The 16,717-nt window shown below is 41.9% G+C and overlaps 1 protein-coding gene across 2 annotated transcripts in view; it reads right to left on the reverse strand.

Moving 5' to 3' along the window:
* The window catches only part of FIG4 (FIG4 phosphoinositide 5-phosphatase), a 744,221-nt gene that overhangs the window by 433,309 nt on the left and 294,195 nt on the right, over nt 1-16,717 (reverse strand). For both annotated transcript variants that reach the window (XM_073576032.1, XM_073576033.1), the window contains exons 12-14: nt 7,847-7,980; nt 3,164-3,280; nt 1,885-1,930 (exon numbers count right to left, since the gene is read on the reverse strand). In XM_073576032.1, coding sequence (XP_073432133.1) covers nt 1,885-1,930; nt 3,164-3,280; nt 7,847-7,980 — 297 coding nt within the window. The remainder of the gene's footprint in view (nt 1-1,884; nt 1,931-3,163; nt 3,281-7,846; nt 7,981-16,717) is intronic.

Genomic DNA, 16,717 nt, shown 5'->3' on the forward strand with positions numbered 1-16,717 from the left:
GCGGCTCAGTAGCCAGACGAACCGTCTCCCGAGGAGTTCTCCCATCGACAGATGTTATTTCCAGGGGGTTCTTGAGCGGATGAATTGAGATTTGGAACCGATCCACTACAGCCTGGAGGATAAAATTTCCGGCTGCCCCGGAATCCAAATACGCTGACTCAACAAACTAGGATTCACCGGTTGTCACGGCCACAGTAAGAGTCAGGGGTAGGGAGATGTCTTGCCTGTCTAGGGAGGCCTCTCCTACGACCCTAGATGCCGGAATTTCTCCAGCTTTACCAGACAGACTCGAATGGAGTGATTTATGTCTCCACAATACATGCACTGGCCTTTAGCACGTCAATCCCTCAGTCACTGTCTAGCAAAGGCTGGGTGGTCGATCTGCATGGGTTCAGATGAGTCCTTGACAAGGGAGGGCGAAAGAACAATAGGCCTTTGAAAAGACGGAGCAAGGCGCCACGGTCCTCTTTCATGTGCCACCTCACAGGCACACTCATGGAAACAAAGATCTATACGGATGGCGAAGGAGATCAGGTCGTCGAAGGTAGTTGGTAAGTCTCGACCAGCTAGCTTGTCCTTTATGTTTCCAGAGAGGCCCTCCCAGAACGTTGCCACCAACGCTTTATGATTCCAGCAGAGCTCAGACACCAGAGTACGGAAGCGCATATTGTCCCACAGACGAGTTGGACTGGCATAAGCAAAGAAGAGCAGAAGCTGCAGAGGTGGATAACTCCTGTTACATGGTCCGAACGGGCAGGATCAGGGGTCGAGCGGGATCCAAGGCCTGAGAAAGCTGTCACGGTCATGGTTTGTGGAGCCATTGTGCCACGGACCTCGGAGAGCCTGGAGGGGCGTGACTAAGCGAGCACGAGACTATTCACTAGAGCCTCTGATGGTGAGGTTAGACTTGGCTCCCAATGAACGCCAGGTGCCACTTCAGGACAGACCAACGATCATGCAGCAGCTGGACCCAGAAGGACAGACTGGATGGAGCAGCAGGCAGAGCTTGCATTAGATTGCAGCTGACCAAGTTTGCATCCAAGTAAGGCAGACTGAGTTTGTGTCAGAATGCAGCAGACAGGGTCTGCGGGTCTGCACCAGAATGCAGCAAGCAGGATTTGCATCAGAGTGCAGCAGGCAGGATTTGCACTTAAGTGCAGCAGGGACTGGAATGTAACTTTACACAACTTAGACTGCAAAACAGGAAGGTTGCTCAGTCACCTCCCCAGTGGGGAGGAAGCAATATATACATAATGTTGCACAGCTATTGGCTTGGGAGGAAATAGCAAGTGCACGCACTGACCCTTTAAGAGGGTTGGCGTGCACGCACGCGTGCCCTAAAGACATGACCAGAGGACCGGCTGGAAGCATGAAGCCCATGGGGAAGGGAAGACCTGACCACAGCACAGGTGAGTGAAGAGACACGCCGGAGACCCTGCCTGTCAAAGCAGGACTCCAGCGTGGTTCTAACACCCTATTCCTCCCATTCTGTATATGCTTTTTTTTTATTTTTATTGCCCAGATGTAGTAATTTGCATTTTTCCCTGTTAAAAACCATTCTGTAAGTTGCAGCTCACTGCTCCAGTTCATTTATATCTTTTTGAATCATCTCTCTCTTCTAGTATTAGCTATCCCTCCTAGCTTTGTGTCATCAACAAATTTAATCAGCTTACCCTCAATTTCTTCATCTAAATCACTGATAAAGATGTTGAACAATAACAGGGCCCAGGGCATAGCCATGTGGTACCCCCACTTGAGACATTCTTCCAAATGGATGTGCAGCCATTTACGACCACTCTTTGGGTCCAAACACTAATCACTAAGGTGAAATGTGCTTTCCTGTATCTAATAACATGTATGTACAAACAGAAACTTCAGTAGTACCTGCAAGCGTCCAGATGGTCCAACGACACCTCCCAGATCATGCCACCTAGGATAGATGACATCACCACTGCTTACTCAATTATATTGTTAATGTTAATAATCGTAAAAGTATGTTCACAGTGCTTCTAAAAAATAACCAGCAGTGGATGTTGGCAGAGTAGACAGAAGAATCCTGGAGGCGCTGAGAGGGTTAATAAGACCACTATATGTGTTCAGGTTTACTAAAAATTATTAGATGAGGTGATCAGAACTAGTCATTCCCACCCTTCAATACAGGAGACACAGCTGGTTTATAAAAGGGCAGCTGAGCTCTTCACTCCTTGTCTGGGAGTAGAGGTGCAAACATTTCTGGTATGTGGGTCTATGTATGCATGGTGGAGGACCTGTGTAAGTTGCTTATGGCTACTTTCACATTAGAGCTTTTTAGCGCTGCGCTTCGTGCGCAATAGAAACGCATGCAAAAAACGCATCATGCATTTTGCATGCGTTTTTTAGGCGCATGCGTTTTAACCAGTTTCTAGCCATGTTAACTCTTAAAACACATACAGTTTTAAAAGCAGGCATGCGCATGCGCCTGCATTCCCATAGACTGTAATGCGTCATTTTGTCGCATTCTGTGTGCAATCGTTTTTTTTTACGCCGTTGGACAGACCCAAAAATGCAACAGGTTGCATCGGGAGCGCCTGGGCGCACACTACAAAAAACTGTATGCGCACTTAAACGCATATGAGCGCGTGCAAAAGCTAGACCTTGCGCCCGCCATGTTAAACATAGGGGCGCATGGACGCGCACGATGCGCTGCGCTAAAAAACGCTAAAGTGAAACCAGCCTTAGACTCTGCAAGAGGCCAAGTATTGGACTTTGAATACTGAGCAGCTGAATTGCTCTGTTTCTTGCACTGCTGAATGGACTCTTGTTTTACATTCTTCTAGAAGTTTATGGAGTTAATAAACTTCCTGTTTGGACAAGAAAATGCATGTCTGTGTGAACGCTGCCAATTACCAACAAGCTAAATCCCTACAGCAGACACTTTTTTCATGATGGACAAAATAAAAATTGAGAATAATAAAGAGCACAACTGATTGACATAGGAAGGAAATACTGATAAAAGTTCTCAGCATGCTACATTTTCATTTCTGAGCACTAATGTGTTTTAATCAAGTTAATCTATAGAAGACCACTAATTAGCCAAAAACCTCTATTACTTATAAATTATTAAGTATTTAAATGAGAAAAATTAATTGAAGGTAATAACTAAATTCAAATGAAAAATACTTACTTTTCATCCGGCCTTAGCACACTGCAATATGCATCTGGTCGATTAACAAAGAATCCTGTTCTCTTTACCACATTTTCAGCAATGACATTGAGTCGATCCAAAACGTTGCAAAGTTTGCTGAAATAAAGCAAATATTAGTTTGGGGAAAAATTGTTCAAAAGTAAATTATTTGACCGTAAAAAATATGCTGATATTTTTATAAATACAATTCTTAAAATTGTAGACATTGTATCTAACTCCTAGCCAATACTAAACTAGCATTCATGCTGTGATGGGGCACAATCTGTGCCTCTAAATGTCACCACTTGAGTCTTGGCAGTATTGTTGTACCACAATTACCAAATGCAGTGATCAAGGTCAGCTAAGACAGAAGTTTATTCATGAGATACAGAGCAGCAACCTGAGCTCCTGCCATCATAAAGAACACCTGTGATCTGTGGCTTATCACATCCACTCCATAGACTGCAGTAAGGATTCCCGCCTGTCTGCTCCTGTCCCATATGTGAGGTGGATCTCTGCATGTGGAACAGAGGTGGGGAACAACATTTCTCCAATGTACCCAATTTATTGCTTGAGCAACTACTATTACTTGTTACGATAAGCTTCATTGCGACAAGTATTGTCAGACTATGTTCACATGAATGTAATATTTGTCCAAGTGCTGTCTGTGAAAAAGAAATAAACCCGACCTCAGACAGCGCACTAGGAGCAATGTTATGGAATTGAGCTATTTAGATTACAGCTTGAAAATGTCTGTGTGAGAAATGTCAACACAACCACTGGTCTCTTCTGTATTTCAGATGAGACTCGCTTGTTGAAGTCTATGGGTGTGCAAAAATAAAAAAAAAATTGTATCTGATAAGAATCATCTGTATAGCATCCAATTTTTAATATTAATAAGGACCCGTTGAAGCGCAAGTGCGTGAAACAGCCGCCGTCCACTCTCTGTACGTTCCTCCCGTGCCAATGCCTTTTAATCAATAAAGAATTTTCACGACAGAACGGTGAGTGCCATCACTTTTTTTCTCTTTTGTACATAATCAGATTACAAGTTTGCTTTTCTGGATTGAGCACCCGTTCGGACGGTAGTTTGGCGGTCGGTCCAGGTGTGTGATTTTGGACTTGAAAAGCAGTCATGGAACTGCTTAGGGGTTAAGGAGCAGTGCCGAATCTTCTGTATCTTCTATTTATTTAATTAATAATAATCTTTATATAGCGATAACATATTCCGCAGCGCTTTACAGTTTGCACACATTATCATCACTATCCCCGATGGGGCTCACAGTCTAAATTCTCTATCAGTATGTCTTTGGAGTGTGGGAGGAAACCCACGCAAACATGGGGAGAACATACAAACTCCTTGCAGATATTGTCCTTGGTGGGATTTGTACCCAGGACTCCAGCTCTGCAGTGCTAACCACTGAGCCACCGTGCTGCCCTTTCATTACTAACAATGGACACTGTATTTTTGGAAATTCTATTCATTTCTGATGTATAAATGGATGCTATAAGGTTGACAATACAGATGGAAAATCGTCTTTTTCTAGATAAAAATAACAATTTTTTTATATGCTCGTGTAAACGTCATCATAAAAGCAAATACTTTATATAAAGTGATGAAATTAATATTATGCAGAATTAAAGGGTGATCCGAAAACGAAGGTGGATTTCATACTAACTTTAATTCAATAATCTAATCACTTTTCTAATAGATTTCAGATAAAAAAAATTTGACCATTCCCGCTCTACATTTTTTTTTACTTCTAATGACATTTTTTTTTTTTAGAATCCAAGTGCATTTTGGGGTACTCACACGGGACATCATTAGGGGGCAGAGGCTGCGGTCACTGCCACAGATGCTTTCCCCACCATGAAATAAAGCGTCATCCGTTTCAGAGACTGGAATGATCCCTGCTGGGTTATCATTTCTCTTTAGAGCCAGCAAGGGAGCGCACTGTCACTGTGCATTTAAAGGAATATAGCAGGGAGCTCATACTCAGTATGCGTCAAAATTTAATAATAATAATAAATTTTATTTCTATAGCGCCGAAATATTCCTCAGCACTTTACATTTCAGAGGGGATTTGTACAGACAATAGACATTACAGCATAACAATATTCACGTAGATCATAACAGATACCAAGAGGAATTAGGGCCCTGCTCGCAAGCTTACAGTCTATGAGGAAAGAGGTAAACACGAAAGGTGGGTGGTAACAATTGTCCTGATTGTATGGACCAGCCATAATGTTAAGTGTGTAATGGTACAGACACAGAGGGCTAATGGATGCATAAAGCATGTGGGAACATGATGCGGGGAACCTGGTTATGGTAAAACTTTTGGCTGTGCCACGCAGGGATAGATTAGGTTAATGTGTTGAGGCGATAGGCCAGTCTGAATAAATGCGTTTTCAGGGCACGCTTAAAATTGTGGGGATTGGGGACTAATCGTATTGACCTGGGAAGTGCATTCCAAAGAATTGGCGCAGCACGTGTAAAGTCTTTGAGACGGGAGAGGGAGGTTCTGATTATTGAGGATGCTAACCTCAGGTCATCAGCAGAATTTACAACCAATGCATTATCAGGTAAGCAGGACTAGCCGAGCCTCCAAAACAGACATCACTTATGGCGCCTCATTTCAGAGAGGGGCAGAGGCTATGGCAGTGACTGCAGCGTCTGCCAACTGATGGCTAATATGAGTATACCAGCATGCACTGGTGAATCTCAAACAAAGTGTCATGGGGCGTTAAAAAAAAAAAAACACAAGATGTCAGAATGTAGAGGGTACATTAGGGAATTTTTCATTGAAATATATTAGAAAACGAGATTAGATTATTACACTGAGTAGATAGATATACATTTAATTTTAAATTCACCTTTGGTTTCGGACCGGCCCTTTAAGTTCAGTTTAGATAGGTCAAATGTTGTGCCAGATTCCCTTTAATCTGTGATACAGCCATCTGATGTTTTATCAAATGGCACTCGGACCAATGTTATACTATGGGGCATGAGAGAACAATCACAGCATGCTGTGATTGGCAGTGAGACTCTGCTTACTCACACCCAAACAAGTCTGTGGGTGTATCTGAAACATCGGACTGCACTCGGATGCCATCCCAGTGCAGTCCTATATATGCCGAGTCAGGCAATAGAGGAGATGGAGAAATTGCCTTCTCTGTCTCCTCCGCACCTGTACTGCGATTCTCTCATGCGACAGGATCGGAACACAGTGAACTGACACTCGTCTCACACTAGCAGAAGAGCTTAAGCAGAAGGTCACTAACTTCCAATGCTCTTGCATCTGATCTAGCCTAATGGTGCTTTATGCATTACTTTTCCCTGCAGTGTCCTGTACAGGAGATTGTGTTGCGTCTGGGTGTGACTCTGGGGGAGCAGTGGGAGCGGTGTAAGTGGAGTTACAGGCCTCTGCTCACTATTGACTTGCAGCTCAGGACAAGTAATGATGAGATATGTAGTAAGAAGGCAGCAGAGGAAGTGATTGCTATGACAACAGGAAGCAAAGTAGAAAGTCCTAAAACATGAAACTTAGTAGAAAAGGTACACAGGGATCTTTAGGGACATTATGATTTATGGCAAAACTAGCAATTGGTTCAGGGTAGTAGAAAACCTTTTTAAATGCTCTGCTTTTGGGTCATTCCTACGACACTCCCCATTATTTGGTTGTCTTTAGTATAAAGATTGTACTTGTTTTTGCACTAAATTTGATTTAGAATATTTTTTTTTCTAAATCAAAACTTTTCTGAAAAATGTAATGATTTGCAATTGTCAGATATACAATGCACCTTTCATACCAGCAATAAACGCAATATATTCACACGCTTGCTTAAAGGGTACCTATCACCAGCATAGGGTTGTTTAAAAAAAATAGAGAGGCAACCTCAGAACGGTGATTTAAAAAAAAACAAAAACATCTATTAGCAAAAGTAGTCACAATAGTCCCTAATGGCCCCTACACCCACTGAAGGATCTGACTTTGCAGCAAAAGTCAGGTCTGAACTTTTAGGATGTGGTATTAGGATCCCAGTATCCAGAGCGGGATCCCAAAACAATATGAAAGATTGAGATCTTGTTCTTTGTGCTAACCTATCGCTGCCATATACTTTCCTAAGCTGTTAGCAAACTATAACATTATTAGAACAGATACAGTCATTTATTCCTCCAATAAATTCTAGCTTCCCTCCGTATTCAATGCCCTAAAACAAATTATATGAGGTTATTTAATAAATCATATTTCCAAAAATGCAGACAAATAGAGAGAAGACTTATAATGTCATTGTTATAATGTCCATTGAACGTAAAAGGCTTGGCGTTGAAGATGGGAATACCCCTTTAATAACATATTGAGCGCTGGGGACCGCTGGATACCACCACAGATCCTGGTAAAGGGGCTCTACAAGTCAAGTTTGTGCACTAATCGTTAATTGTGGGACTGTGGGAGCTAGCCAAGTACCATGCTTGGCCATATCTGTAGTAATGCTCAACACCCACTTCATTTTGAGAGGGCTCTGCAGAGGCCTGGTTTCTGGATTGGTGGGGGTAGAGACTCTCAGGCCCCCAGAGGTAAATAAGCTATCCCTAATCATATAAGATGCTTATATACTTGGCATAATCCATGATTTCCATGATGTACACCATGCACCACGATCTGTGAATTAGATCTTTACCTTTTGGTATACTTTGCCATATCCCAGGGAATGTATACAATGCTGCGCTCAGGTGGGATAAACTGGTTTAAATAGGTAACCGCAGCTACCAGTTCATCACTAAGGATCCTCTCATGCCTTCTCTTCTCTCGTTCCTTAGGGAAAAAGAAATACATGTCACACATAAATGTACATACTTTTTTATATGTACAAAAACTTATTAAAACTTCCATTTTTTTCTAAAAAAGTTGCATCTTAGCAATAGCTTTTACTAGGTTTAACAATGCATTTGACTTTGCATCCCCTGCTTTTCACATCCAGCCTTTGTTCTCAACATATGACACTGATACTTGTAAAACAAAAAACACAACACATTGATTTGGCTGCATGTTCCAGGCCAGTAAGTGAATAGTGGAGAGCAACATTTTTCTCCCACCACGACAGTAGTTCTACCTGTGCTTACATTCACAAAAACATTTTTGCTTCAGGCAAAAGCTGATCCATGCCAATTGCTATTTGGAACATAGTAAACCTCTACCCAAAAGTACAATGTGGCCATTGTAAAAACCATGTTAGAGAATCACGGAAAGAAATGTTTTGTGGTGATTGGACACAGAAAGAAAAGTTAAACAATTGTAATTGAAGCGTCTGACTCCTGATCAATTATAAGATGTATTACCTATCCTTAGACAATATATTTGTACTAAGCTCTGCTCACATTATGCTTCAGCTAGCACCTCATAAAGAAGGATACGACATGACAGTGTATACGTTAAGCATCTCCCAGGTAAAGAAAACCCTTTACCAAGTACTTGCTTTTGTATAGAAAAGAGTATTTGACTACACTGTAAAGTAGTAAAAAGTATAGCACTGAATACCAGCCCAATGAATCCCAAATTTATACTCTCAAGCAATCCACTGAGCAAGGCATACATTTGGTGTACGTATTGTTTTTTTCTGGCTCCTATTCCTAGCATGGTGCTGAAACGTAATCTGAACAGAGTCTTATTTGCTTCCTTAATATATTACAGATGCAGCTTTTGAAAAGGCTTTGAAACAGGTATTATGTAGTACACAAACTGTCACGTTAACATAGTGACAAGTGATATATTGCATCAGGTATTATATAACTACAATAATGATCCCAGATACAGCGCCTTGCGAAAGTATTCAGCCCCCTGGAACTTTTCAACCTTTTCCCACATATCATGCTTCAAACATAAAGATACCAAATGTAAATTTTTGGTGAAGAATCCACAACAAGTGGGACACAATTGTGAAGTTGAATGAAATTTATTGGTTATTTTAAAATTTTGTGGAAATTCAAAAACTGAAAAGTGGGGCATGTAATATTATTCGGCCCCATTAACTTAATACTTTGTTGCGCCACCTTTTGCTGCGATTACAGCTGCAAGTCGCTTGGGGTATGTCTTGATCAGTTTTATACATCGAGAGACTGAAATTCTTGCCCATTCTTCCTTGGTAAACAGCTCGAGCTCAGTGAGGTTTGATGGAGATCGTTTGTGAACAGCAGTTTTCAGCTCTTTCCACAGATTCTTGATTGGATTCAGGTCTGGACTTTGACTTGGCCATTCTAACACCTGGATACGCTTATTTGTGAACCATTCCATTGTAGATTTTGCTTTATGTTTGGGATCATTGTCTTGTTGGAAGATAAATCTCCGTCCCAGTCTCAGGTCTTTTGCAGACTCCAACAGGTTTTCTTCAAGAATGGTCCAGTATTTGTCTCCCTCCATCTTCCCTGTCCCTGCTGAAGAAAAGCAGGCCCAAACCATGATGCTGCCACGTTTGACAGTGGGGATGGTGTGTTCAGGGTGATGAGCTGTGTTGCCTTTACGCCAAACATATCGTTTGGCAAGTTCGATTTTGGTTTCATCTGACCAGAGCACCTTCTTCCACATTTGGTGTGTCTCCCAGGTGGCTTGCTGCAAACTTTAAACAACACTTTTTAAGGATATCTTTCAGAAATGGCTTTCTTCTTGCCAAGGCCAGATTTGTGCAGTGTACGACTGATTGTTGTCCTATGGACAGACTGTCCCACCTCAGCTGTAGATCTCTGCAATTCATCCAGAGTGATCATGGGCCTCTTGTCTGCATCTCTGATCAGTCTTCTCCTTGTTTGAGATGAAAGTTTAGAGGGACGGCCGGATCTTGGTAGATTTGCAGTGGTATGAGACTCCTTCCATTTCAATATGATCACTTGCACAGTGTTCCTTGGGATGTTCAAAGTTTTGGAAATCATTTTGTATCCAAATCTGGGTTTAAACTTCTCCACAACAGTATCATGGAACCTGCCTGTTGTGTTCCTTGGTTTTCATAATGCTCTATGTGCTTCAAACAGAACCCTGAGACTATCACAGAGCAGGTGCATTTATACGGAGACTTGATTACACACAGGTGGATTATATTTATCATCATTAGTCATTTAGGACAACATTGGATCATTCAGAGACCCACAATGAACTTCTGAAGTGAGTTTGCTGCACTGAAAGTAAAGGGGCTGAATAATATTGCACGCCCCACTTTTCAGTTTTTGCATTTCCACAAAAATTTAAAATAACCAATAAATTTAGTTCAATGTTACATTTGTGTTCCACTTGTTGCTGATTCACCACCAAAAATTTACATTTGGTATCTATGTTTGAAGCATGAAATGTGGGAAAAGGTTTAAAAGTTCCAGGGGACCGAATACTTTTGCAAGGCACTGTAAGTGTCTGTCTTGAAAACATTTTATATCCATTGGTAAGGACGTATCACAGGTTGATAACAAGTAGAGGAAACCTGAGCCATGCTTCTACTCAGTAACTAAAAAACAGTAATGTTCAAATACAACCGAACACTTTATATTATCAGTATGTTGAACAGCAACAAAGAGATCAGCTATAGAATAAATATATGGCCAGACTATGCGAGTCAATTGCTTTTACTGCCCAAAACATTAACATTTTACTAATGATGACATCTAATGAATGCACACTGACCACTGAACTGTTGTGATGTGCCAACATTTACTGTAAATCAACCCATAGATTATGTCTCACAGGAATATAAGAAACTGATTTCTCAGATTGCCCATTGAGGACTCAAACATTTTTTCAACAGATTATTCAAACAACTACCAGAGAAAAACAAAAGGAAAATGAAAAGCAAAACAAAAAAGCAATCTAAATAGGTTGGCACACGGACCTCCTCTTAGTTCACACTTCAGATACCACAGTCTCAACTAGGATTATCTGTTCTTGATACCAAGTTTAACAAATAATCTCAGACCTCTAAAAACTATTTCATTATTTTTTATTTACCTAATGAGGTATTTCCCCAGTTCATTTGCAAGATATAAGATAGTTTTTCCAGGAAAAGTTTTAACGGTGGACTAGTGGTTTGTAATCAAACTGAGCAACCAAAACCTTGCAGATGTAACTCTAATGCACCCTGAATGGGTCCAGCTTTTTAGGAAAGTTGGGCCTGAATTTCTGGGTAGTGGCATCCAGGCATGCTGTGAACAGAATCTTAACAATCTCCAAGTTCATTCACACAGTGAAAGAGCAAGATTTAACAAGCTCTTACTCTTTGAATTAGACCTGTTCTGTCACGTACTTTATTAAGTGATTACCGAACGATAATTTCATTGCATCACTTGTTATTCGGTAACCGAGTAACAAAGTACATGGCACCCTGGATTAGTGGAAAGAGAGAAATCTTGCTCGTTCACAGCAAGAGTGGCCGTGAAGGGTTTTGGGACTGTGTTGTGGCACTGCATGCCGGGATCCCACAACTCAGACGTTCGGACACAACTTTGCTAGACAGTAGGGCCCTTTTAGGGGACATTACAGCTATTTCTAAGAGTTTTTTTTCTACTGGATTATATTTAGAAAAAAAATCACCCATCTAGGGATGTCCACTGTTTTATTGAATAACAGGGCGGGCCCAGATTGGTAATAGGTATTCTTTAAACCCTTGTAATGTCATCTATAAAAGTCATCATGGGAAGACCAATTTTGGAAATGCAGATGTTGAATAAGTGATAGTCAGGTTGGCTACTTTATCTTGTCAAACCAATTTTCCTGATAAACTACACAGTAATTCTGTCCATAAAATGGCTGATATTGGAGGAGCATGTGACCAGACCTATCTGTCAGTCTCCTAAAATAGTAAAAAACCTCACATGAGAAAGTTGCTTTTCTATTAGAAGATGGTGGTCCACTGGCCTGACACATCATCAGCCATCTTATGGATAGAAATGCTGGTCAGTTTTTGAGCAAATATGCACTGACAAGATAAATTGGTCAATATCTTTAAATAGTAACTCTCTCTTTTTTAATTAACCTCCAGGCATTAGAAAATTATTCATTTTTGTTATAAACATCATTACATTATTGTGTCTCCTTTTTGTAATATACATCATTGCATTATTGTGTCTCCTTCTCGCCCAAACACTATGCTGCAGTGCGGTTTTCAGTGCCCAGTTTAAGCTCTTTTGAAGCTTCTTTCAACTGCTGTTCAGCAAATTGTGCACATTATAATCAATTAAGAGCACAGAAATACCCCTAAATGTATAAGGGGATGGGCAGCAAAAATGCCTGGACAGGGAAAGTCCTGAACACAGATTATTTAAATATGGTGTAATGATCTTGAGGAGCAGTAGTTGAAAGAGGATTGTAAAATAGCATCATCTGGTCATCAAAACAGCACTGCAACATAATGTTTGGAAAAGAAAACAAAATAAGGTAAAGAAGAAAATTACAAAATTTCCTAACTTTGCAATGCCTAGAGAAAAAAAAACCTAGTTATTCTCTAGAGGTATAGAAAAAGATGTGTGAACTCCCAACAAAACTCTTTTCTTAAGCCAAGTTTTCCATGTTCACATGAGAAGATGGCAGTAGCATAGATCCCAGTGAGGCAGAGGGGGTGGTTGCCCCGGCCCTGTGCTCTGAGGGGGCCAACCCGGAGACAGGCTACTGTAACTGAATCAGCGTGCACAACAGATACATTCTACAGCAGAGCAGGGAGAATCAATCACTGTCTTGCTGGAAGACCCAGCCACGAACCATTTTTAATGTCCTGGCGAAGGGAAGGAGATTGCCACTCAGGATTTTACGGTACATAGCTCCATCCATTTTCCCATTGATGGGGTAAAGTAGTCCTGTGCCCTTAGCAGAGAAACACCCCCCAAAACAAAGTCTTTCCACCTCCATGCTTGAAAGTGGGGATGGTGTTCTTTGGGTCATAGGCAGCGTTTCTCTTCCTCCAAACACGGCAAGTTGAGTTAATGCCAAAGACCACAATTTTTGTCTCATCTGACTACAGCACCTTCTCCCAATCACTCACAGAATAATCCAGGTGTTCACTGGCAAACTTGAGACGGGCCTGCACATGCACCTTCTTGAGCAGGAGGACCTTGCAGGCACTGCAGGATTTTAAACCTTTACAGCGTAATTTGTTACCAATGGTTTTCTTGGTGACTGTAATCCCAGCTGCATTGACATCATTAACAAGCCCCCCACCCCCGTGTAGTTTTAGGCTGATCTATCACCTTCCCCATGATCAAGGATACCCCACGAGGTGAGATTTTGCATGGTGCACCAGATCGATGTCGATTGAGGGTCATTTTGTATTTCTTCCATTTTCTTTCTATTGCATCGACAATTGTCTCCTTTTCACCCAGCGTCTTACTTATGGTTTTGTCGCCCATTCCAGCTTTGTGCAGGTCTATGATCTTATCAACATCCTTAAGGTACCGTTACACTATGCGACGCACCAGCGATCCCGATAATGATACGACCTGGCAAGGATCGCTGGTACGTCGCTAAATGGTCGCTGGTAAACTGTCAAACAGACAGATCTACGCAACGACGCAGCAACGATCCGGCGATCCGTATAACAACCTCTACGGTCGTTGGGACCTTGTCACACAGCAGCTATTCTGACGACTCACGCCTGCATCCCAAAGCTCTGAGTCGACAACGAGGTCGCTCGTCGGCGTCAAACACAAAAATGCATGCTGGCCAGAGGGACACCAGCAATCAAAAAATGGCCCAGGACATTCAAGCATGATCAGCGAGATCGCAGCAGGGGCCCGGTCGCCGCTATGTGTCACACGTAGCGAGATTGCTGGCGAGGTCGCTGTTGCGTCACAAAATCTGTGACGTTTCAGCGATCTCGCTAACGATCTCGCTATGTGAGATGGGGCCTTTAGAAGGCTCTTTGGTCTTGCACATGTTGTAGAGGTTAGAGTCTGACTGATTAATTGAGTCTGTGGACAGGAGTGTTTTATAAAGTTGACTATGTAAGACAGCTGTCTTTAATGCAGGTAATGAATTGATTAGGAGCATCTAACTGGTCTGTAGGAGTCAGAACTCATAATGGTTGGTAGGGGATCAAATACTTATTTCTCACTGCAAAATGCAAATAAATGTATATAATTTACACAATGTGATTTTTTGGATTTTATTTTTGATATTCTATCTCTCAATGTTAAAATTAACTTATCCTCAAAATTATAGACTGTGCATGTCTTTGTCAGTGGGCAAACTTACAAAATCAGGATAGGGCCATGTTCAGACGGTGCTCTGTAGTCCCAATGCAAGGCTAAATGCGCAGAGTAGCTGCTTCCACTGGGAGCCAAAGGTCCTTGTGCTGAAGAAATGTCCCGTTGTAATCCAAGTAAAAAATATATCCAAAATCAGTATTGAGGGTTAAATGATGAAGTGCCCCGAATGTGATGGCAGGTAAAGGACGATTCCCCGGCCGGTGACAATCGCCCACCTTGTTAGCAAAATCACACTGCTGCACAGCGACAGAAGCGCTGTGTAGGAGCTCCTACACAAGGTGGGCGATAGTCACTGGCCGGGGCAACTGGACAAAAATGGGATGCCACCTCCTTCTCTTCCTTTCTAGTTGTTGTAATACTCCCATGCTGCAAGCCACAGCAGATACCAGACTGATCACATTTGTAATGTAAGCTGTAAGCTATTCAACCTGGATATGAATAAATCTACATTCTGTGTTGCTGACTCTGGATGTTACGCTGATAAATCCGCTGCTAACATTTATCTTCGGACTTTAGGACACATTTTTTAGCGCAAATATTTATATATTTATAATTATTATTTTATTGTTTAGACAAAGAGGTGGTATTGTCTTTTTATTTGCTGCTTTTGTGTTCCTCACGCAGCGCCCCAAGCTAAGTTATCACCAAACTTATAAAATCAGCAAGGGATCAAATACTTATTTCCCCCAGTGTAACTATACCAATTTCAATATGTGCAATTTTCCTACATAATGGCACTATAATGCCTTTAAATCATTAGCACTTTCCTATATTTCTTTTAGTCTCTTAGAAGTCTAACGCTAAAATGTAAATGACTGAGCATTTCAAAGAATCTCGGCCCCTGGAGAAGATACCCGCATAGACAGTTGCTATGACAATAGTAGAAGTTGTGCATGAAATTAAGACGACTAATTTCGGGATAATGCAAAATTATAAATGACTAGGTGAGGAGGAGGCATCCGCATTTGTGTGGTTGAATTTATTGAATAATCTCAGCGTATTTTATTTCATATTAAAGCAATCTCCAGATATTGCTATACAACTTTATGAGCTGTTCCTTGGGATGCTGAATAAAACAGCTATGATTTAGCAGCAATTCTTTCATTTTGTAAGCTTACAGCTCCCATACTGTTATGCATTAGACACCGCATTAAATTCAGTGCGAAAACAAACATGGGGAACCAAGAGTCAAACGTTAGAAAAAGAAAATTTTTACAAGAAACCTGTAAGAGCTTTCATTCTGCTGGAACCATGGGGCGTCATGTATCAGACACCGACTCCTGGATTCACTGAAACAATGCAGTGTTTCAAGGAAAAAACATACACTGCTCAACAAAATAAAGGGAACACTTAAACAACAGAATTAACTCCATGTAAATCAAACTTCTGTAAAATCAAACTGTCCACTTAGGAAGCAACACTGATTGACAATCAATTTCACATGCTGTTGTGCAAATGGAATAGACCACAGATGGAAATTATTGGAAATTAGCAAGACACCCTCAATAAAGGAGTGGTTCTGCAGGAAGGGACCACATCTCAGCACCAATGCTTTCTGGCTGATGTTTTGGTCACTTTTGAATGTTGGTTGTGCTTTCACACTCGCGGTAGCATGAGATGGACTTTACAACCCACACAAGTGGCTCAGGTAGTGCAGCTCATCCAGGATGGCACATCAATGTGAGCTGTGGCAAAGGTTTGCTGTGTCTGTCAGCGTAGTGTCCAGAGGCTGGAGGCGCTACCAGGAGACAGGCCAGTACACCAGGAGATATGGAGGGGGCCGTAGAAGGGCAAGAACCCAGCAGCAGGACCGCTACCTCCACCTTTGTGCAAGGAAGAACAGGAGGAGCACTGCCAGAGCCCTAAAAAATGACCGCCAGCAGGCCACAAATGTGCAAATGTCTGCACAAACGGTTAGAAACAGACTCCATGAGGATGGTCTGAGTGCACGACGTCCGCAGATGGGGGTTGTGCTCACAGCCCAACACCGTGCGGCCCTCCAAAGAAACCACCCCACACCATTACTGACCCACTGCCAAACCGATTATGCTGAAGGATGTTGCAGGCAGCAGATCGCTCTTCACAGCGTCTCCAGACTCTTTCACGTCTGTCTCATGTGCTCAGTGTGAACCTGCTTTCATCTGTGAAGAGCACAGGGCGCCAGTGGCGAATTTGCCAAGTGTTCCCTTTATTTCTTTGAGCAGTGTAGTTGAGAGAGAGGCTGAGGTTACTAGTCAAGAAGAAGGTCCCCATCTGCTCTTCTGGCAGGGGTTTACATAGAAATCATGGTGCCCCATAGAAGAAGTTCTAATTGCCCCACC

This window comes from Dendrobates tinctorius, unplaced genomic scaffold (genome assembly GCF_039654945.1).
Source record: "Dendrobates tinctorius isolate UK_male_01 unplaced genomic scaffold, ASM3965494v1 ptg000046l, whole genome shotgun sequence".
Taxonomy (NCBI): Eukaryota; Metazoa; Chordata; class Amphibia; order Anura; family Dendrobatidae; genus Dendrobates; species Dendrobates tinctorius.